At 44.8% G+C, this 22413-nt stretch overlaps 2 protein-coding genes and 1 long non-coding RNA gene across 8 annotated transcripts; all 3 read left to right on the top strand.

Moving 5' to 3' along the window:
* The first annotated feature begins 68 nt into the window (after positions 1-68).
* On the top strand, positions 69-7418 carry LOC130209691 (centromere protein U-like). Of its 3 annotated transcripts, XM_056439473.1 has the most exons (13): positions 69-155; positions 441-495; positions 732-816; positions 3854-4082; positions 4660-4744; positions 4891-4959; positions 5070-5160; positions 5622-5748; positions 5825-5903; positions 6044-6091; positions 6349-6410; positions 6650-6806; positions 6953-7418. In XM_056439473.1, exons 1-13 carry the CDS (start codon positions 151-153, stop codon positions 7292-7294), a joined length of 1434 nt encoding a protein of 477 aa, XP_056295448.1. In that variant the 5' UTR covers positions 69-150; the 3' UTR covers positions 7295-7418. The 3 variants fall into 3 exon arrangements, with proteins under 3 accessions (XP_056295448.1, XP_056295447.1, XP_056295449.1); XM_056439472.1 differs by lacking the exon at positions 69-155 and having other exon boundaries at positions 376-495; XM_056439474.1 differs by lacking the exon at positions 69-155 and having other exon boundaries at positions 376-495; positions 6994-7159.
* A 181-nt stretch (positions 7419-7599) lies between these two features.
* On the top strand, positions 7600-14490 carry LOC130210015 (caspase-3-like). 4 transcript variants are annotated; one of them, XM_056439998.1, is made up of 9 exons: positions 7632-7670; positions 7795-7838; positions 8117-8238; positions 8536-8607; positions 9016-9140; positions 10877-11005; positions 11711-11886; positions 13299-13419; positions 13520-14490. In XM_056439998.1, the coding sequence occupies exons 3-9, from the start codon at positions 8186-8188 to the stop codon at positions 13750-13752; spliced, it is 909 nt and encodes a 302-aa protein (XP_056295973.1). In that variant the 5' UTR covers positions 7632-7670; positions 7795-7838; positions 8117-8185; the 3' UTR covers positions 13753-14490. The 4 variants fall into 4 exon arrangements, with proteins under 4 accessions (XP_056295976.1, XP_056295973.1, XP_056295975.1 ...); XM_056440000.1 differs by lacking the exon at positions 7795-7838 and having other exon boundaries at positions 7650-7670; XM_056439997.1 differs by having other exon boundaries at positions 7654-7670; positions 7795-8238.
* Positions 14491-18107: 3617 nt separating this feature from the next.
* On the top strand, positions 18108-19365 carry LOC130210009 (uncharacterized). Its single transcript, XR_008834756.1, has 2 exons — positions 18108-18939; positions 19075-19365. It is a non-coding gene; the product is annotated as an uncharacterized LOC130210009 (long non-coding RNA).
* Positions 19366-22413: the final 3048 nt, after the last annotated feature.

Below are 22413 nucleotides of genomic sequence, written 5' to 3'. Positions count from 1 at the left end.
GGCAAGTAACTTCGTTATAAATTGTACCAACTCCCCTCCCTGTTCATCGGGAATGGTACAGTCCGGAAAGTATTTTGCGGGAAGCGGCTTCTGGTTCAATTTGAGTTTTCAAAATAGTGTTCAAAACAAACGCGCCAGCGACTCGTTCAAATGAGGTGAGAATTATCCATTTCAAATTAAAACCCAACCAATACCTTTACCACACTGCACTTGTGTAAAGTTACAAACTTCATTAAAACGTTAAGTTGCGTTATATGGTTGGCCTGCTGATTATGACGTTACGCTCACCAGTACACCTTTATGAGGATAGACACAACAGAGCTAAACGGCTCCCTGGGAGGTTTGGACAACAACTAAGGAACCCGAGTCATCTGGTTGAAGAAGAGGAGGAAGAGGGGGAGGAGGGTGATGGTGATGATGATGATGGTTTGTTTCCACAGTGCCAAAAAGGGCAGAAGAGCCCAAATGCTCACGAAACCACAACAGGAGAGTCAGGTGAGTTGGTCACTAGCTGTTGCTCCAGTTGAAGTGCACTATGATTTGAAATAACAGAACTAAAAGGGATACACATGGGGTGTTGTCCTTATATCAGTGACAACAACTAAGAGGATTCCCATGCAACATTGTGCCTGTATTTGTGTTCTATTTATTACATCTTGTTGTATAAAGAAAGCTCGACAAACTGTACATGATGGAACTTGAGTTGTTTTCTCTGTTGCTTTCATTTCCAGAAAGGTGCATCCGATGATATGGATTCCCCGGACCTGTCCTCTATTGACAGAGCCAGCTTCCTCGAGGGGCTGCAGCAGAATTACGGTAAGTTCATTATGTAGTGAGGCCTTGAAAGGTAAACCCACGCACGCTGTGGACTGGACTGAGGGCAGGGACAAGGCTTTTGCTGACACTAAGGCAGCCCTGGCGAAGGCCACCATGCTGGCACATCCTTCAGCCACAGCCTCCATCGCCATCACCTCGGACGCCTCTGACTACGCTGTCGGCGCTGTCTACGAGCAGTGGGTAGGCGGGGCCTGGCAGCCCCTTGCTTTCTTCAGCCGCCAGCTGCGCGCTAACGAGCGTAAGGACAGCACTTTCGACCGGGAGCTGCTGGGTCTCGACCTCGCCATCAGACACTTTTGTTTCCTGCTGGAAGGTCGACACTTCACCGCCTTTGTCGACCACAAGCCGCTGGTTTTCGCCATGGCCAAAGTGGCCGAGCCGTGGTCCGCCCGCCAGCAACGTCATCTGTCCTACATTTCCGAGTTCACCACGGATTTACAGCAGGTGGCCGGTAAGGACAACCAGGTGGCGGACTGCCTGTCACGGGCGGTGGCAGGGGCAGTCCATCTTGGTTTGGATTACAGCCACATGGCAGCGGATCAGACCACAGACCCAGACGTGCACATCCTGTAGACCTCGACGACAGGTCTGAAAATAGAGGATGTGGTTTTTGGAGAAGCCGGCACCACGCTCATGTGTGACGTCTCCACAGGCGGTCCTCGGCCGATCGTTCCCCCGGGGTGGAGACGACGCGTCTTTGATGCCATCCACGGTCTCTCCCACCCCGGTTCGAAAGCGTCACAGAGGCTGGTGGCGGCGAAGTTTGTTTGCCGCGGCCTCAAAAAGGACGTAAGAGACTGGGCTACCACTTGCCTCGAGTGCCAACGGGCCAAAATACATCGCCACACTAAAGTCCCGCTAGAGTTGTTCCCGGTGCCAGAGAGGCGTTTTGACCATGTTAACGTGGATCTGGTTGGCCCTCTGCCCTCCTCTCAGGGTTTCACCTACCGGTTGACCACGGTTGACAGGACCACCCGTTGGCCCGAGGCTGTGCCACTGACATCGTTGGCATCTGTCGAGATGACACGGGCATTTATCGGCACCTGGGTTGCCCGTTTCGGCACCCCTTCGGACGTATCCTCTGACCGGGGCGCGCAGTTCACGTCTGAGCTGTGGAACGCGGTGGCCCAGAGCCTCGGAGCCAAACTCCACCGCACGACCGCATACCACCCGCAGGCTAACGGACTCTGTGAACGATTTCGTAGGTCCATGAAAGCTTCTCTTCGTGCCGGCCTCAAGGACAGCAACTGGGTCGACAAGCTCCCGTGGGTGATGCTCGGCATCAGGACTGCGCCGAAGGAAGACCTACAGTCCTCATCCGCGGAGCTCGTCTATGGCCGGCCACTGCGGGTTCCAGGGGATTTTGTTCCCCCCTCCACCGTTCCCTGGTCTGCCACTCTCCAGCGGGCCGCGCTACGGGACAATGCGAGGCTTTTTGCACCGGTCCCTACTTCCCATCACGGCCTCCCTCAGTCGCACATCCCCGCCGGGCTTCAGACGGCTGAATACGTCTTTATTCGCCACGACGCTCACAGGGGACCGCTACGCCCGCCCTACGAGGGCCCGTTCCGTGTTTTGGAGACGGGAGACAAACATGTTATGGTGGACATGGGTGGTAAACCGGAGCGACTCTCCATTGACCGCCTCAAACCAGCTCATTTGGACGTTGCTAGGCCCATTGAATTGGCCCAGCCCCCACGACGCGGGCGTCCTCCAGCTCTGCACCCACCCCCTGCTCCCCTCCCTCCCAAAACTCCCACACTCCAGGCCCCACACCCATGTCATGGTGGTACACAGTAGTGTCTCCTCGACCCCCTGTAAAGCACAGCCGTGATGGCCGGTTACTACGACCACCTCGCCGATGACCTTTTTCTTAGTTGGTGAATTCTGGGGGGACGTGTGTAGTGAATGTGATATCATAATTCACCCTTGTTCCTGGTGTAGTTCGTGACACAGTTATTAATGTAATGAGTCACACACATCGGTGTGACTGTTCCGGGATCGCGGTCCCTTTAAGTGTTGCGTTGCTGTTTGTGACGTCGAGCCCCATGCGGGTTTGGTATCTGGGCAGCGCCATTTTGTGTTCATTCGTTTTTGTGTGACGGAATAAACGAGACACACACGTGTGTGCTCAACTTGAGGAATTGTGTTTTGCCTTTTTATGCAACTTCCACAATTACACCATTTTGCTGTATCAAAATCCATGTCAGAGCAGATTCCACACTGTGCGTTTACATGATGGTATAATTCGAATCTTGCTTTAGTCGGACTATGCTATCTTTTGGGGGATCTGCTGTTATCCCAATATACATGGCAGTGAGTAATTCGAATCATTGGCCGAAAGCATGTCATATCCGATACGATAGGCGGCGCTGTTTTCATTACAACTCGTGGTGATGCAGTCATTTCCGCTTGACCTCTTCACCACCACCAACAACAACATTTCGAGAAAGATGGCGAACAGAGAGCAAGGCGAAGCTACATCCCTCTACTATTCTTCCATGGTGTTAATAGGAGTACAGCGAATGCAAATGGCGCTATTGGCTGAGTTGATAACGGAGAGAAGACGCCGTCGCCGAAGGTACACGGAGAATTTAATTTATCGTCTCTTTCGACTTCCGGGTCACGACATGGGAGGGAGGGAGGAGGGCGGAGGGATCTCGAGCATGCGCAAAGACGCAAAGTCCAGTTCCGAATCGAATTCAGAGTTACATGCCGCGAGAGTCGAATTAACAACTGGATCGGACCGAGCTATCCAGGGGTGTTAATCGGATCGAAGTCGGACCGCACATAGTCCGACAAAGGTGTTTACATGAAACGGATCATTCGATTTCAGTCCGACTAAGCCAATAATTCGATTGCATGTAAACGCACTCCACGTGTGATCCTTTGTGCATTTTCTTCCTCTTTTTTCTTTTTTCTCGGTGTATTTACAGTTGCCTCGTTTCCAGAGTCCAGCTTAATGTCAAACCACCAACGTTGTGCTAACCAGGTAACTGTTGGTCTGACCCACAAGGTAACCCGCTGCACAGCACGGCCATGGAGGACGATCTGAAGGTCCCGGAGTTGAGTCGGATGAACGGAGCCAAAGCTGGGAAAAAGGAAGTTCCTCAGACGGCGAAGACCTCTGTAGTGCAGCGTGGAGCTGCCGTGAAGAGGAAGGAGACGGAGCAGGATGAGGAGGAGGAGGAGGAAGAGGAAGAAAAGATGAAAAAGAGGAGCAGGAGGATGACTGGAGGGACGAGGTGATTTCACTTTTCAGTCGACCATAAGGATAATACACCATTCACAAAGCGCGTGATGAATGATGTAGGTCTATAAAGACATTGCTTTTAAATAAGCTGTGGAACATTATTGAACAAAATAGTATTCATACATCATTACAGATGTAACAGGTGACATTAATGGTTATTGTGATTAAATGAGCCATATTGGCATAAGTAATAAATGCGAATACAACAGTGAATCAGATATATCAGTTTGTAACTAATTAGTTACATGGTTAACTGTATTCTATCGTAATACTGGAGAGAGACCGAGACACATACCAACACGTCAACTCGTATACAAGACAAATTTATACATTCATCAATTCATAATTTTCCCCTCATGCAAGGAAAAAATAAACCCATTTCAAGTCATTAATTACATTTATATATATATATGATTATGGTAAAAACGGAAGAAAAGTAAGAAGAGGCAATAGCCCTTTTCAGAAAAAAGAAGACAAACAAAATACTTGCCGCGGACGTTTCTACTCCGTTAACCAATATTCTTTCTGCCCATCAAGTTATTCCTCTTGTCTCTTGTGTCCCAAATAAGGCCGGGGGACAATCAACAGACGAAGGAAGGCAAGAAGAGAGGGAGTGAAACAGGAAGTGGAAAGTCCAGTGACGCTGCACCGAAGGTAAGGAAGTGAACAATTACTGTCTCCAATAACGAGGGCAGCGTCGATAGTATGCCACAGTTATGCTAATAAGGTCACAAAAACTTCTTGGATGACTCGTTGAGAACATGTCGAGACAATGTTCTGTTTGTTTATTCCCCCGGGAGAAACCTGACGCTGCCCAGAAGAGAGTTCTGTCGTCTGATGAGGAGGAGGGGGATGAAGATCGGAGTTGGGTATGGTCTGACTTTACCGGATTGTTGCAGCCAGGGATCTCGCATCCAGAGAAACGAGGCGTTTGTTTTCAACTCTGTATTCGTCTTTGTCTTCATGTTGTCTTATTCAGAAGCCAAGTCCGAAGAAGGCCACGGCTTTACGTTTGGGAAGAAGCAGAAAGTCTTCGTCTAAGGGGCCGAAAACTAGAACGTCTTCATCAGGTCAGGGGGACGAGCAGCAACCCTGTTCAAGGACAGTTTGGCCTCCGAGGGTTAGAGAAGAACATGGTGCATTAAGTGTGAACCCAGGAGATGGAAAGCGTATGTTGTCTTCCTGACAGACCCAGGCTGGCAATTCCAGTCTTAATGCTAAGCTAAGCTAAACTGACAGCTACTTAAACAGTATCAATCTTCTCATCTCACTCTCAGCAAGCGATTTATTGGTTAAAGGTTAAATCCAGACTTCTTCATTGTTTGTCGGTGTATTTATACCTTTCTTTTTTTGCATAAAGTGGACTTTTAAAAGTTGCCTTTTCTTTATACACTATTTTATATAATATGATGTACAAGAATCATTCTAACTGAACATTGGGTTTTGGAAATCTGTTATTGGGTGAACAGTCATTTTATTTTATTTGCCAAGAGAAAGATGTTTTTTGAACTACTTAACTTTCCGTGTGAAGGCAGTGCCCCTGCCGAGCCAGAGGAGGCTAGCAGAGAGAAACAGAGGAGGAGCAGACATGATGGAGGCGGAGGAACAGAGTCCGAGGTGGTGCTGGATGCCTTCTTGGAGTTCTGTGACCAGTACAGGTAAACTAAGACACCCAAACAAGAAGCCTGTGACCTAACCTTGCAGAGTGTGTTTACGTGTGTGTGTGTGTTTCAGAGAGTCTGTGGAGTCTAAAGCAGTCAAACTGGCCGTTGATTCTTTCTCCTCCAATGTGAAAGAGCAGCTGCTGGAAAAGGTGAGACTCCACCAACTCTACTTAAATTGCGATATTCCGATAAATGTGAAGATACAAACTATAACATCATATTTTAAAACAGAAGCGAGTAATACTGATTCATGTCCAAATGTGTTCGCTGGTATGTTTTTCTTTTACAGATCTCTAATTCAAAGGAGTTCAAGGTTCTAAAGAGAGACAACGCCAAGGTAACTATAGCAACCAGCCGTTGGCCACGCCAGAGGCCCGAGGGATGGCGATAGTGTGACCATTCTGATCATCATTTGTGGGTTTTTGGTCAGTCGTTGTGCCACTGTGGTCCACACGGAAATATCTGAACAGCTATTGGACGACACTCATGTTGACGTGCCGGTGTTTGCTCAAAGCACCGCCAAGCACCGCCGTTACGGAGCACCGATAGCAGCCTGGACTAACTTTTGCTTTCGCTCTTGTTGCCGTGTGTCAGGTGGCCGCTTCCATCCGCACAAAGACACAGAGACTGCTGGATGCCAAATATGAGCTGATGAGGTGAGAGGCGGTTCAGATGCACAACACACACCAGTTGTTGTTTTTTCTACAAACTCAGTTTACCCCAAAAGATATTTACTGTTAGTCTATAGACTAAAGGACTTTTGAAAAAAAGTCACGAGTTTTTAAAACATCCGCTAAATGCTCTATTGACACAAACAAATGTGTTAAAACCTATTATTTAAAACCTCCGTTCCCCATCCTGCTTATATCCCTTTACGCGGCGTGTGGTTGGTCAGGGCGGAGAGGGAGACGTGGCTGATGCAAAAGGATAAAGCCGAGCTGAAGGTCCGGCTGGCCGATCTGAGACGAGGCCAAGCCTTTCTGCAGGACTTCAGAGAGCTCAGCAGACGATACCTGGACTACCGACACAAACACCCCAAAGAAAAAGAGACGGTACACACACACACACACACACACTCTATTCAGGTGAATATTGACCTGAAAAATAATGGAAATCATAACCTAAATTATTGTATGGTTACTTGTGTCTTGGCCATAGGTACAACTTTGGCTATACAAACTCCTTTTTTCCTAATTAGATGTTTTTTGGCGTACTGCTTCCTGTTCTCCTCCCTTCCAGTACGGGGCGTCCAGCTTGCCCGCTCTGCTATTGGAGGCCAAGCATATTCAGACCGCACAGCACAGCTGACCAGAAAGCAACACAAAAAAAGTCTGGAGAAGAACAAGACTCTGAAATAGCGCTCCACGCCATACCTTACTCAAAATGTCCACAGGTTAAGGGCTCAAAGACTACACAGAGCCACACTGAGGCCGTATTAAAGCCTAATCCAGGAAACGGCTTCACATTTTGGGTTGAATGTTGTGGTTCAGATTTTATTATGTATATATGTATGCAAAAGAGTTCCTGTCCATCCAGATAAAAAAATAAACAAAACTGTAAATACAACAAAACTGGTTTGGTGTTGAATGCTTGAAGTCAAATTGTTTCCCTTATTCTAGTTAAATATTTATTCGGAGGAATTCAAAGTGTAATTAAATACTGGGTTTTCAGTTTCTCTTTAAACATTGAACGGGTCCTTTCAGTTTTCTAAGCCAATCAGCTGTTCCCCTTGGTCAAGGTGCGCCTGAGGATTTGTTTACGCTTCAGCCCCGCCCACACGGGGGAGCCGCGTCCCTGATTGGCTGAAAGTTTCACGTCCTGTACTTTGAACAACTTGACATTTCCTTGAACTCAGTGCGGACGGGGACTCGACAGAACCATTACGACGCCGTTTCTACCACCGTCTCTCAAAAGAGGTATGTTTATTATTGCGATTTAAAAAATAAATCATTATCAAAAATGACACTTTGACAGAGTGGAAGACAAATACACGACTGTATTGTTTCCTGTAAGTTCTCATAGCGCGAGCTTCCTTCACAGGTAACGCCCATTAACGTAACCGAGGATTTGACAAGACTAACTAGGTATATATATGCTAGGTTAATTCAATTATTATTATTAAATCAACGTAAGTTACCTGTACATGTTACATTTCAAGTCCATCAACCTCTTGACTAATTCGCACAACCCGTTTGAACAGAAAGCAGTGCGATCCTGAACGTTACACCCTGATTGTACTGCAGGAAACATGTTATGACATGTCGTTATAACTAATATGTGACAAATACAAAATGGGCTGACGGTACGAGTGAACCGTGTGGGAACACCGTATGAATCCTCCTGACCCTTCTTCTGTCCTCAGGCTGCTGCTCCCGCTGATTGAGGATAAAGGACGCGTTAACGTTATTGACTTCCTCATTGTGGTTTCGCTATGAGCTGGCGTTACGTCATAAGTGAACAGTGTCGGATGTTCCTTCCTCTCCGGTAGGGAGGGATGGGTGGATGCTCCACTTTAATCTGGTGTCATTGCTCTTTGCTTGAAAGATATAAATAAAGCACTTCCTGTGTTCAGCACTCAAACGACACACATACTGTGTGTGTGTAAAAACCAAGCAGCCAAAGTGTTCAGAAAGGGGTTGTTCTAAACGGCAGTTTTGTTGTTTTATGCTGAATCCCAGGAAATGGAAGGTGGTTGTTTTCATCTTGGGGGTGATGTTTCTACTTTCACCAAATGGATGTAGAGCGACACTTAATACGGTCTGATCGTTTTAATGCCTGCAGGAACATGGCTGATGGAGACCGGCGGAGGAGTGACGGGGACACTGTGGACGCCTTGTCATTTTTGTCAAAGAGGTAATTATTGTACACAGATGACTGTCTGACCACCCTGAAGCTGTCAGCTCAAGGAGTTCTTCTCCTACGCGAGGCGTTGGATCACACTGTACCCTTTGACCCTTTAGAGTCGCCAACGATTTGTTTGTATATAGACCCCTAGATGTAAGTGTCAACCTTTTCTTTCTGCCTTTTCTTTCTCTTCAACATTCGTTGTTCCGTTTGCCACGGTGTCGGCTATAAAACCGTTGGCCTACGTTGTTTAATTTGACTAGAAGGTTCTTGTGAAAGAGCAATTACTGATTTGAAATGTCTCTGAGCTGTCTCCAAAATATTTGCTGATGGAGCCAAACGAGTTGCAAACAGGTTTTTGAATCATTGCACAGTGTGTTTACAAATCTGCGTGTGTGTGTTTCTGTGTGTGTTCAGGTCAAATGCAGAGCCCGAAGGCAGCAGTAAGACAGCAGGCTCTGACCCCTACCTCTACAAGATGGACTATCCCTGCATCGGAACCTGTCTGATCATCAACAATAAGAACTTCCACAGTAGCACAAGTAACTACAGCTGCACACACACACACACACACCTACCTGTTTCTTTGGACAAATATTCTGTGGATGTAATAACTCATATTATAATAATAAGGGCTCAGCTGAGGAAGGTTCAGAACCAAAGCTGCGTTCCAAATCTTCATACTTTTTCTTTTTAAAATCAGTAAATACTGCAGCTGCTCTTCTGAAGTATGTCCGTTTGCATGCAGGATGCCACTTCTTCCTCATAACCATCCACTTTGATCCCCTTGCTTAATCTATCTGCTGCGCAAAGGATTGTGGGTCAGAACAGCCGGAAAGGTATGCTGCGACCAGAACATCCTGGTACTTCTGGCATGCGGCTTTGGGCATCCAATGTATCGGGACAGAGTAAATAGTAGTGGTGTGGGTGTGACCTGGATGCATCTACTTGGCCGTGGTGAGAGGTAATTATCCTCACGCTCAGGAAGGAAGGAATGGTCCTTCAATGCAACCTTTTCCGTCTCCTTTAGCACAGAGTACACTGGACCATCCTTTACGAAAGGAAAGGAGATAATGGCATTTAAAGACTCAACTGACCCTCAGCGAAAGGGCGCTTGATGATGCACTATAGTGGAAGTGCAGTCAGATTCTTTTAACCCTCCTGTTACCTTTGGGGTCAATTTGACCCCATTCAATGTTTAACACCTCTAAAAAAATGATTGGCGTCATGTTTTTTGCTTCATATTTCATGACTTTTCCTAATTTATTGGGGACAACTGGAAAAACCTAAAATTCACATGATGATATGTTTTCAATGTCCTGAACACAACTTGTACCCATCGGTGTTCTTTGGGGTCAATTTGACCCCAGGCTGTTTTTCACTGTGTAAAACATATAAGAAATATCAACTTTTTTATTTGTTTAAAAGGCTATTTAGGTAGTCAACAAACAAAAAGTACCTGACACTTAAACTTGGGAAACAATATTAATTCTAATAATTTTCTGGAGGTTTTAAATGCACGGGTAAAAGATGTTAGTACATTTGAAGGCAACAGGAGCGTTAAACAACTTGACCAGAGCTTAGGTTTTTTTTGTTTTATCGTAGTAAATAATAGAATACTTGAGGGCCAAATTCTGCTCCGCTGTTTCCGTTGTGGCATCCCGGATCACAGACGTGGCCTACGTGGAGCAGAGTTCACATCTGCCCTGAAAAAGCCCCACGGCTCGTCTCCATATTGTTTAATAGAGTTTGCAAAATTATAACTAGACGCAAATAAATGAGAAAAAAGTTCCTGTCACGACCCTCCGTCGTCCCCGTGATTCTCTGGCAGGCACAAAGAGGGCAACGCATGAGATTATACTTGTTACGGGTTTTTACTATTGTACATCTGGCGGGGGTCAGGTGTCCTTTTCCCGGTCGCTTCGGTTCTCCGCTCTGTCGCCTCTGCTCCCCGCTTCCCCCCCGTTCCTCAACCGCGACTACTGTTTTTAACGGGAAGAGACACAAACGCACACAGATTGACCCCAGCTGAGGCTGATGGCACCTCATCCCGGTACCGTTCCCTGGACCACACCCCCTCGCCCCGTCCCCTCTGCAGCTGAGCCTAACCACGCCCCCCTTCCACAGTTCCGTCTCTCAACAATGTAGCTTCACTGAGTTTACCAAAAGCAGTCCCAGTAGTCTAAACTCTCAGTTCTCCTGGGTCTAACACAATAAATAACCACATTGGGTTTGTCTGCTGCATTTCTACCGGTGTTTTTTTTGCGTGTCTCCGCAGACATGAACGCTCGGAACGGGACGGATGTGGATGCCGCCGACGCCATGAAGACCTTCAGCAAGCTGGGTTATAAGGTCACGGTGGCCAACGATCAGACCGGGGGTCAGATGAAACAACTGTTGCGCGATGGTAACGACGGTTGTATTCATTCATTCAAGGTGTCAATGCCATCTGCTTATTTCTAGATGTATTCATATTCATTTGTAATACAGCTCAAACAAACACGCACAGAGGATATTATCACACGACAATGTAACATCACAAAAAATGTTGGATGAAAATATGAAATTTAAAGCATCCCTTCAGAGATTCAAAGAATGAGTACAGTACAGACATTTAGAGTTGTATATTGTCTCTGTTCACTAGAGACATTCCCATTTCATCTTATTTGGCATTCAAATGGGTTGTAGAATATTTCTCCAAGAAAAAATTGGCTTTGCAATTATCTTTAATTTTTTAACATTTTTATATATTCAAACTTTGTTCCTGATTAAGTTTGAGATGTGCATATTTTCCCTAAAAGGATATTTTCACTTTATATCCGGGGACAATTAACTTGTCTAGCGGTTGTAAAAGCCCACCTTTACTTTCATTATCGCTTTAATTAAATGTTCCAACCATCAATCATCGGGTGGCATATGTTGCATTTACATCGGCCACGTTACTGCAGAGCACGCAGTGACCACTAGGTGGCAGCGTCTGAGCTTGGTTTCTCTTTGATTTCCCAACAAGGGTCCATGAAAGACCTACGTCTTTCAAGAGCAATACAAATGTAAACCGGTAACGTGACCCTCGTCCCCTTTTCCACCTGTCCCCCCCCCCGTGTGTCTCTAGTATCCAAGGAGGACCACAGTGGCAGCGCGTCGTTTGTATGTGTGCTGCTGAGTCACGGAGACGAGGGCGTGATATACGGCACCGACGGCGTTGAAAAGTTGGACGACCTGACAAAGTGGTTCAAAGGGGATCGCTGTCGGAGTCTGGTGGGGAAACCCAAGCTCTTCTTCATCCAGGTGAGTCACGGGAGAAAGTCCCCACCTGACATGTGCAGGTCTGATCCGTGACGATGGTCCACAACTCCCTCAGGGCTCGCTGGGATGGCAGAAAAAGCAGAGTCCTCTTGACTACATGGACCATGATGCATTGCACTCGGGAATCTATTGCCTCAATTGACAAAAAATTTCGCCAACACTGAGTGGACGTCCACATTAAATAGGGTGACCAGACGTCCTCTTTCCCCCAGACATGTCCTCTTTTTGAGACCTAAACAATGCGCCCGGCAGGGATTCCAAAAACGTCCGGGATTTTGCTTCGTCGGATATTTGTGTTTCTCTGGGTCTTTCACAAACTAGTATTTACCCCTTACAGGATTTGGAAATGGTATCTCCCTTACGTTCCACCTTCTTGCGCGAGCTCTGACGGTAGAGAGAACAGTCATTGGTCGACCGATCTCAGGGTTGCCAGATACACGATAATTATCCTCCAAATACGACCATTTTGAGCCTTTGGTACGATACTTCACCATCTCCAATCTGGCAACACTGAGCACCTTGCCGCCTCCACTAGTTGCATTGTTGTTTGTGCGGCATGCTATACACTACTACCCCCCCCCCCCCCCCCCCCTGAGACGAAGTGTCCTCTTTTTCACAAACTCAAATATGGTCACCCTACATTAAAGCGCCTTTTAGACACACACCCACACACACACACACACACACACACACACACACACACACACACTCTCACTCTCTTGTGATAGTGTTCATGTACCTGTTCCTCTAGCTCTTGTAGAGGCTTGTGTTGTAGTTTAAGGACCTGTAAGCGCCCTTTTCTGAGAGCCAGCATCTTTTGTTGTTGCACAAGTCGTTGTGATGCAATTTTGTTTGCAAACAGGCTCTCAAGCAGCGCTACCCTGGCTCTTCTTTCGCTTCTTTCATTATCACAATCAGAAATCAGAATCAGAAACCGTTTTATTGCCAGGAATGTTTACACAAACGAGGAATTTTTTTTGGCGGAAGGTGCAACATTTAGACATTACAAACAACAATCAACGCGACAGCAACAGTGAACTTAAGTATAAGATAAAGATAAAGATAAAGCGCTCGGACAACAAATAACGTTAAAGTGTTTAGGTGTGTGTTTCAAGTGACGTGTGTTTAAGTTAAAAGTGTATGTTATATTCACTATTACAAAATGTTAACGATTGAAGGAAGTTTAACATTTTACATACGAGTGCAAAAACAAAACGGCCGAATTCCAGATTCAACGTGACTCCTCGCGCGTGCAATATGATCCGAGGCCTCCGAATGCGCCCGTAACTAGTCGAGTAGACGAGAACAAAACAGTCGAAAAACACGTGCGCTCGTCTGCAGAGACTCGGTCGATGCTGATGCCGCACCCGGATTTCCCCGCCCCCCCTTTTCAGGCGTGCCGCGGCTCCGACCTGGATGACGGATCCTCCATCGAAGCCGACAGTGTCGACGCGCAGACGTCGGAGAGGATTCCCGTGGAGGCCGACTTCCTGTACGCCTATTCCACCGCTCCAGGTAACGTCTGCTTACATCTTCTCCGTCCCGTCTGGTAAACGGCGGACGAACGGCGTGCGCCTCGTCGTAAGAGCGCTAACTCCGCATTCTCTCCCGCAAGGCTACTACTCGTGGAGGAACACCCAGAACGGCTCGTGGTTCATGCAGTCGCTGTGCGAGACGCTGCAGCGCTTCGCCGGAGAGCTGGAGCTGATGCAGATCATGACGCGGGTCAACTGCAAGGTGGCGCTACACTTTGAGTCCGCCTCCAACCTGCCCGGATACAGTGGCAAGAAGCAGATCCCCTGTATCGTCTCCATGCTGACCAAAGACTTCTACTTTCCGAAACATTAAGCTCTGTACTGGTGGCGCTTATTCCGTTTCGATCAATTTGCCCTTCACACGTGTCTGATTTCTACTTCCTTCGGCCAAAAAAAACTAGCACTGCAGTGCGTTGCATAGCTCATGTCGAACAGGGCAGCGTGGGTTTTATTGTGACTGCAAGGAGAACCCTCATGCGTTGTCAACATTTGATTCGTTAGTATGTTGCATGAAAGACGCTTTTCACTAAGTGACCACACGCATAAACACAAGCAAAGGTCATGGACTTGGAGAGTCCTTCTCATTTTCACTTTGCATACATAATACAGTCAATATGTATTTTCACAGAGGGCTTGCAGTGTGTCTTGCCTTTTCCACAGTTTTTTAAAATTGCAATAAATGCACAAAGTATGATCAAATATCAGCCCATCACATGAAACTATATCACTGTCCCTTTAAAAAACGGAGCATCGCTTATGTAAACTGAGCCGAGACACTAACGGTCATAAGGCTCATGATAAATACTCTAAATTGTGAGTACTGTCGTAGAATGTCGAGAGTACTTATTTCCTTTTTCAGGTGGTCACAAATCCACTGTAGGTGTGCTGGTTCTCGATTGGCGTACTACCTGAACATATACTACATACTGTGCTCAACCTCTGGGGATGTTTGTGTACCTTTCACTGGGATTGACGTAGGGTGACTATAATATGTGAATATAGTTGCAGGCAAAAGTAATTGTCGAGAATAAAAACAATGAAGCAAAGATTATTTCCAGTGTGGTCCTGGTTTTGTTCCGTCTCCACTCTGCTCTGGTAGGAGGATGAGTCACCAGGGAAGCACTGGGAGAAAACGTAATTTTACATGCAGCTACTATAATATTTGTCAAATTAAAAACTCATATATAACACCAAAAAACCAGGAAAGATAGGTTTAAAATGTTTTCACTGAACTATTTCACAACCATTTCTTTTCCAGATGTTTGAAACCTCAGTCGAGCTCTCGGTAGCTGCATGTACACGACACACAGGCATGTGCACAGACATTTTAGGGGGCAGGTGCTCAAACCAAAAAAAAGGGCACCCATTGGCAAAATGATTTTTCTATTGATCACTGTAACTTGAAGTGAGCAAGTAATTGGTTGTTACGAAACACCTGAAACACATTGTGTCGTGAGAGCTGAAGACATGAGCGCATGGAGCATGTCGAGGCGAAATTCTCACAAGAACTCAAATAAATGCCCGACAGATATCTAAACACATTTGGGGAATTGATGACAGAGAGAGTAAGTGTTATTCTTAAATACTGATTAATGAAGAAAAATGTGTCACGTCCCTGGGAAATAAATCTTGAGCCGGAGATGTGCCAGTTGTCGATTTACAATATCCTATTTCTGATGTTCAGTTGTGTCTATTCCCCAAGACATGTGGTAGAATAGGTTGCCCGAACTCAAAGAAGAAGAACAACTCATGTTGTCATTTAATTTCTGGATATATTGTACTTGTGTGATACTGGGTATTGACTGTGCAGGTGTGTCTACATACAGATGTTCCATATGTATGTGTGTGTGTGTGTACGTCTGGGTCGGCGAAATGAGGTGACCTCTTTGTATGTATTGTTTATGTATTTAATGTCCTGTACTCTCGTGTATACAGTGGGAGGGGTGGGGGAGTGGGTTTGTTATCTGATATTTCAACAAAAGGATGATAAACAATGGAAATATCAGTTAATATTTACTGTGTTATGTACCTGTTAATATTTCCAAATAAAAGAATACATTATTTGTTTAAAGAAGAACAAATGGACTGAAGACTTTACGAAAAAGGTAATGGAAAGTAATCATTTGACCTCTCTAACAGTTTCAAGAAGTTGAGAGGAAACGATAGCTGTCAAATAAATGTTAGTAAGTATAAATAAATAAAAGTTTAGTCGGAAGACCATACACCTGCAAGCCCGCGTCATCTATTTCTCATCCATCTGCCAAGTACAATCTGGTGCAGTGCATCAAATGGTGACATTTGTTTTAACTCCATGGTCCTTCTGAAATAATAAGATTATAATATATAATATAATATATTTCATCTAGCATACAGTTTGGCTTTACAGCTCATACAGCGACTGAATAGCAACAGATAACTGAGAAATAATAATAATACTTATAATACTACTAGCCTACTTATAATAAAAATTAAAATAATAATAATAATAACTCGTATGAATCAAATATATATTTAAATAATATGGGGGAAATAAATAATGCCTCTCTGTATTGCTCAATCGCACGCACGCACGCACGCACGCCAATGCCATGGAAACCGGACCGAGGGTATTTAAGGCCGCGGACGTTCTGATTCGGCCCTTTGCACTTTGGACTTTGACACGAGCGGACCTCACCTGTGAACCCTCCTGTGAACCCAGACCTGTGAAGGAAACTGAGACTTTTGCACTGCTTAAGACTTTTTGTTGGAAACAAAACTTGTTGGCTTACAGAACTACACGAGATCCGGACTACGAGAGACCTGAGACCCGAGGAAGGCCCTCCGACGACCGAGAGGGGAGCCCCCCTGCTGAAGCGACCGGGCTGTGATTTGGACTATAAGGTAAGACCATTTCTTCATTTAATTTAGCATTTTTATTATTAACGTATCTCCTTAAATCCATAAAAGTGTTCTCAGTTTAGAAATCAGTGAAACCTTTTGAGTTTAAACGTCAGTCGATGATTCGTCGTGTAAAATGAGATTTGAGCTGCAGAATGTCTTGAAAATGTCAGGAGATGTGCGGAATGTGTTGACAATTAGTGCAGCGCCTCGAAACCCCTTTTATTTTTGTTTTAAGGCATCAAAACCTCGACATTTAACTTTGAAATTACAGAAAAAAGATGGCGCCTCAACCATTTTTATAGAATTCTCAAATGTACTCTGTAAAATGCATAAACTCGGCACCATGGTAACCATCGGGAACGCGCGGGCCGCCTGACCTGAGCTGCGCGTGACCCTGAGCTGCTCTGTTGTGACCGTTGAAACGGGCCTTATTGTACACACGTCTGCTCCTTTTACTTCATCATATGAAAGTCATTTATTTAACATTAAAATGCTCTGTGCTCGTTGTCGCGGTGCTTTGTTTGTTAAGTCGAGTTAACTGATGGGAGTGCACGTGCCTCCAGCATCTCGTCCTCGCGCTCTGAGATGCACCTCGTGAAGTGGAGAATAATGAGAGATCTGTAGCCGTATACCATAAAGTTCGCATGGACCTGTTTTTGGGGCCCTTAACTCAGAGCTATCGGTCCAAACCGTTCGAGCTTGAGCCCTCTGGTTGACCGGAGCTGTGAGGCTAACTCCTCGAGCTGTTGACCGCTAGCTGAAAGTTATCCTTGAATCTCGTTCTAGTTTCTGACTTCCTCTTCCGCGGACCTCCGAGAAGCCGGAGAATGGAGGACCACCCGTACGCGCTGCGCGGAGGTAAGTTTTATATTTATATTTCGCATTTTTGTTATTGATTCTTACCTTAAAACCATTTAAAACGTTCTCAGTTGAGAAATCAGTCAAACCTTTTGAGTTTATAGTTGAACAGTTCACAATGTCAAGGGGCCTGTTTGAAAAATACAGATGTGGTGGAGGTTTCTCCGTGCAAAATGATTATTTGAGGACCGGAATGTCTTAAAAGTCGCTGGATATCTGTGGTATGTGTTAACTATTAGTGTAGGGGATTTAAAACAGTGTTATTTTATTTAGAGGCTATCAAATATGACAGATTTTACCTTGACATTTCTGAAAAAAGATATTCTTCATACTGAAATAGAATCATGCGTCAGTGTGACGTCATCGCACCAGGTGTGTTAGAGGCGCATCTGATTGCGACAATGAGTTGGTTTGTTTTGACTGTTTGACTGAAACGTCACTTATTCAACAAACATCTGCCCCTTTTATGGGGTATTAAGATACTATCCCATGAACTATTTCTTTAACAATTAACCCTCCTGTCGCACAATTCAAGGTTTATAAAGGGGGAAAGTGAGAAGATATGAAACATTGTTTAGTCTGGAAGGTGTGGCTCACGAGTCTAAACAGTTGTATATTGACCTGCTAACTGATAGATTAGCAGCTGGAATCTGAATCTATTCTTGCTCAATGTAATCCAGAACTATTTTATTGAATGAAGAATCCTTAAATGTTTCCCTTCAGCTGGTGGAGACTACGATGGAGCTCCTGGCCTCCCTGCGGCCATCAGGTTAGTCGAGGAAGAGATCATTGCGGACATTGAGCTTCATAATGCGTGTGTGGATTTGCGTGTCTTTGCCCGTTTACCACCAGACATGCTCCGGCGCCGACTCGACCCTTGAACACATCCGACTCCGATTCCGCCAGCTCCGCCAGATACAGGCCCGCAGGTAAGTTATCAGGTTAGTGATACACTTGTCCCTTTAAACTTACACTACACTGTTTAAAGTACTGTTATTGGTTTGTATGTGCACTTTATTTTATATTCTACTGTAAATGTAATGTTACAATTCTTGCACTTTGTTGATTGTTGAATGTTATTGTCTCATGTTGCACCACCCGCCATGACACATTCCTTGTATGTGAAAACATCCTTTGCAATAGATAGATAGAGAGATGGATAGATAGAGCGATTAACAGATACTTTATTCATCCACAGGGGGAAATTTGGTTATAGAAGCAAGGTTACAGAGTAAACACACAATATATACAATGAAATAGCAGAGCAGGAAATATTCAATTTAAGAAAATTAGATGATAAAGAAAATGGAAAGTCTATAGAGTGTAAATACAGTGAAAGGGTTATTGATCAATTTAAGGAGGATATGGTCAGAGGTGATTTATTATAAAGTCTGATAGCAGTTGGCAGGAATGTTCTCCCGTATCTGTCCTTTGGTATTCCTGTCCTCTCACCCTCTCTTTAGCTGTGGAACGTCCTGAAGCAGCTCCCCAGCCCCCCAGAAACCAGAAGTCTCCCAGGAGGAGCAGGAAGAGGAGGAGCCCGACTGCCCGGCAGGACGGATAAAGTTCCAGACAGCCTTCCCTCGCGCCTGGCGGGGGAAGGCTGGTTCTACTTTTTTATTTAGGTATCGATTGCTGTGACAAGTCTACCAGGATCTCCTTAACGACGACGAAGAAGATGACGAGGGAGGACTACATGAGAAGGATGAAGGACTACAGGACCAGATGCAGAGCGGCGGTTGCCTTTCTTTTAGTGGGTGGAGTAAGTAATCCCTCACTCAGACTACAGAAGTATCAGTGATACGATCCCATCATCGGAGGCCAGATCCAACACAATAATGTAAAGGTTGTGTGGTTCAGTTCAAACGTATTCATGTCTGGTGTTTGTGTCTCACAGGGCAGGACTCCTCTGTCTCTCTCCCAGCTGAGGGTGGACGTCAACCAACCCGTCACCCTCAGCTGACCACTGAACAGGTACAATCAGGACCCCCCCCCCCGCCCGTCCACCCAGACCCCTGACACCGCCCGCCCCGCCCACACAGGAAGCAGCTGTGAAGAAGACGGACGCTTCAGCCTGAACGAGACATAATAATTCTTTAATTTGTCACATGGAATACTGTACGTTCATGTTAACTGTGTACAGTATTTAGATTATCTCCTGATTTTAATAAATACATGTACAGCAACATCTAAATGTCTTTTTATTCCAAACTACTGGGTCAGCAAACACTGTTATAATGTTCATATTGGGTTATAAATCAACTTTAATGGTTGAGACTTATGCACTACAATGTTATAGTTTTTATATTGACTTATTGTGTTGATTCTTAATAATTAATGTCTAATATATTGTTAGTTTACACCAGTGCTCATTTTTCATCTTCATAACGGATAAACGATTGGACGATTATATTTTTGTTTTGTGTTTTGCCAAACGTAGCTTAAATGACCACAAAGATATTTTATCGTACAAAAAATCCGACCTGGCAAAACGTGTCATGTCAGTTGGCAACCATCAGTAACAAATACCAACATAACTTCACTCTAAATAATCCAACTAAAGCAATGCATCATTTCTATTTACAAGATTTTCATTGACAAAAATAGGAGAGGAAGTATATGAAATGATGCTTTTATACCAAACTCCTAACTGGATGGAGAACATTGAAACAAAACCAAAGAACAGACAACATGGAGGAGGACGTCTCCACAACCGCTGGACCTCGGCAGCATGAATGACGTCCTCTGGAGTCTGAGGACAGGAGACATGAGCCGGCACCTCGTCCAGCAGCTCCCGGAGAGTCCGTCTGGAAGCTCCTCGCCTCCCACCAGCCGGACTCAGGGCTCGGCCTTCTGGACTCGAACGTGGCATGTCGGTTCCAACCTGTAGAAGGAATCAAACGGAGACTTTAATCGTAACGTTCATCTTTGGGCCGACAGGCTTTCTGGAAGAACAGCTCCCGTCTCACATCTAAAAAACAGAAAAAATAAACCGGAGCATGACGACCACAATAATGTGTATTTGACATGAATACAGAAAGGGCACTTTTCTCATCCAGGGCAAAGGGGCACGTGCTTGAGCACCACTAGGGCTCTATCTGTGCACGTGCCTATGTATATATATATATTTATAAATATACATATCTATATATATATATACACACATATATATATATATAAATATATATAGGCACATGCGCAGACATTTTGGGGGGCAGGTGCTCAAACCCCCCAAAAGGGCACCCATCGGCAAAATTATTTTTCTATTGATCACTGTAACTTGAAGTTAAGTAATTGGTTGCTAGGAAACACCTGAAACACATCGTGTCGTGAGAAGACATGAGAGCTGAACAAAATGACATGTTACAATTTGTTTTTATTTACAAAACATTAGGAGCGAAAAAATGCCATATAATAAACGACTTACTAACCTCGACCGCTCGGATGAAAAGAATAAATGCAAGAAAAAACAACACTTAATAACTACTTACTAACCCAGAGTGAGGTCATGCCGGGAAATATCAGACTGAGGCATTATAACGTTTTCACGGAAGTCTGATATTTCCTGGCATGACCTCATTCTCAATTAGTAAGTATAGTTATTACAAGTGTTGTTTTTTCTAAGTGGAGGAGGGAGGGCCCCGACAGACATCCATACACATTTGGGGGAACTTGATGACAGAGAGTAACTTTATTTCTTAAATACTGATAATGAAGAAAAAATGTGGCTCCAGCAGAAAGGGCACTTTTCTCATCCAGGGCAAAAGGGCTGGTGCTTGAGCACCACTAGGGGTCTATCTGTGCACGTGCCTGACTCCACACATGTGTCAGTTGAAGTTAAATTCCTCTTTCAGGCCTTCATCCCTCTGAGCGATTGATAATGCTGATAATGGGCAACGAACCCGCCGCTGAGCCCGGTTGTGTTTTTTCTTCTTTTTCAGAAGCAGTTTCACGCTCATGATTAACAGTCCACAAGGACGCTTTCTGTCAGTCAGCGGACAGAACGTGTATGCGACCACACGGGGGCGCCAGAGAGACATTTGAGTGTAGTTCTGAGGGCCCATTTTTGTAATGAATCCGCAGTCCTTCAGAGGTACACCATACCAGGAACTGAAACTGTGGTCCCACATTCTAACCCCCCCCCCCCCCCCCCCCACGCACACACACACACACATGGTGTGGTGCACGCACAGACAGATACATTCAGATACTATTTTTGCAGGACACGCAGGTGCCGTGTTTCGAGTATGACTGTTTATAACTTCTTCCTACACCCTTTACACATATTTATTTCAGATAACAGTGTTTTTTTATTTGTATTTTTCAAACATCATAACCTCTGTTCCTGTACTTTACTATGTAAAAAATAAAAATGTCTTGTGCAATTTTAAACAACCACATACATTACACAGATAAATAATATCACTGCGCAGGAAGAGGCTTTATATATATATAAATAAAATAACAACAATTAACCTTTTTTCTTTGTTGGGCCTCCACAGACAACTAAATAAAGCCTCTTCCTGCATGGTGATATATATATCATATATTGTTAATAAGTTGTCATGGAGCCGCATGAGTAGCTGCCTTTCACAGCAGCTCTCATGCACTATTATGATTTTCTTATATTATTTTTATTTTTTGTAACTTGTTACTTCTAGTCAGTTCTTGTAAAGGCTTATATTTGAAGCCAAGAAAAGACAGTGATATAGCTTGGGTTTTAACATCATGACAATCACACAAATGAATACATTTTCATTATTATTTTTAATAATATATTTTACAATAGTGATAAAATCAGATAAAATTGCATTTTCAATCATGTTCATATTTCATCAGAAAATGCAACTTGGCAGTTTCTGCGACTCTCCAAAACTACTTCCTGATTGAAACTGTTATGTGTAACAATAAACCCACATGTCACGACATCTGCTCGGCTCAGGCAAATAACGAGAACATCTTTTCAAATAACTGCAGGTGGGCCGTCTACTTTCTCTCTCTCTCACGCACACGCACAGGAGCACACAAACAAACGCGCGCACGCGCGTTTCAAGTTTCTTGTTTCGTTTCTAGCAGGAGCGGCAGAAAAGGGTGTAGGGGACGAGGAGGGGAAGAGGAGATATAGTAGACTAGAGGAAGTGAAAATGAAATCAAACTCAAAGATCGTCTATGGTTGCGAAGAGAACGATTCAAAAAGTCGTCGCTTCCCTCCCCCGCCCACAATGTGCTCATCTGC

Source organism: Pseudoliparis swirei, chromosome 19 (assembly GCF_029220125.1).
Source record: "Pseudoliparis swirei isolate HS2019 ecotype Mariana Trench chromosome 19, NWPU_hadal_v1, whole genome shotgun sequence".
NCBI classification, from domain to species: Eukaryota; Metazoa; Chordata; class Actinopteri; order Perciformes; family Liparidae; genus Pseudoliparis; species Pseudoliparis swirei.
Note: the sequence above shows the minus strand (reverse complement) of the source record. Positions and strands in the feature narration are given on the sequence as shown.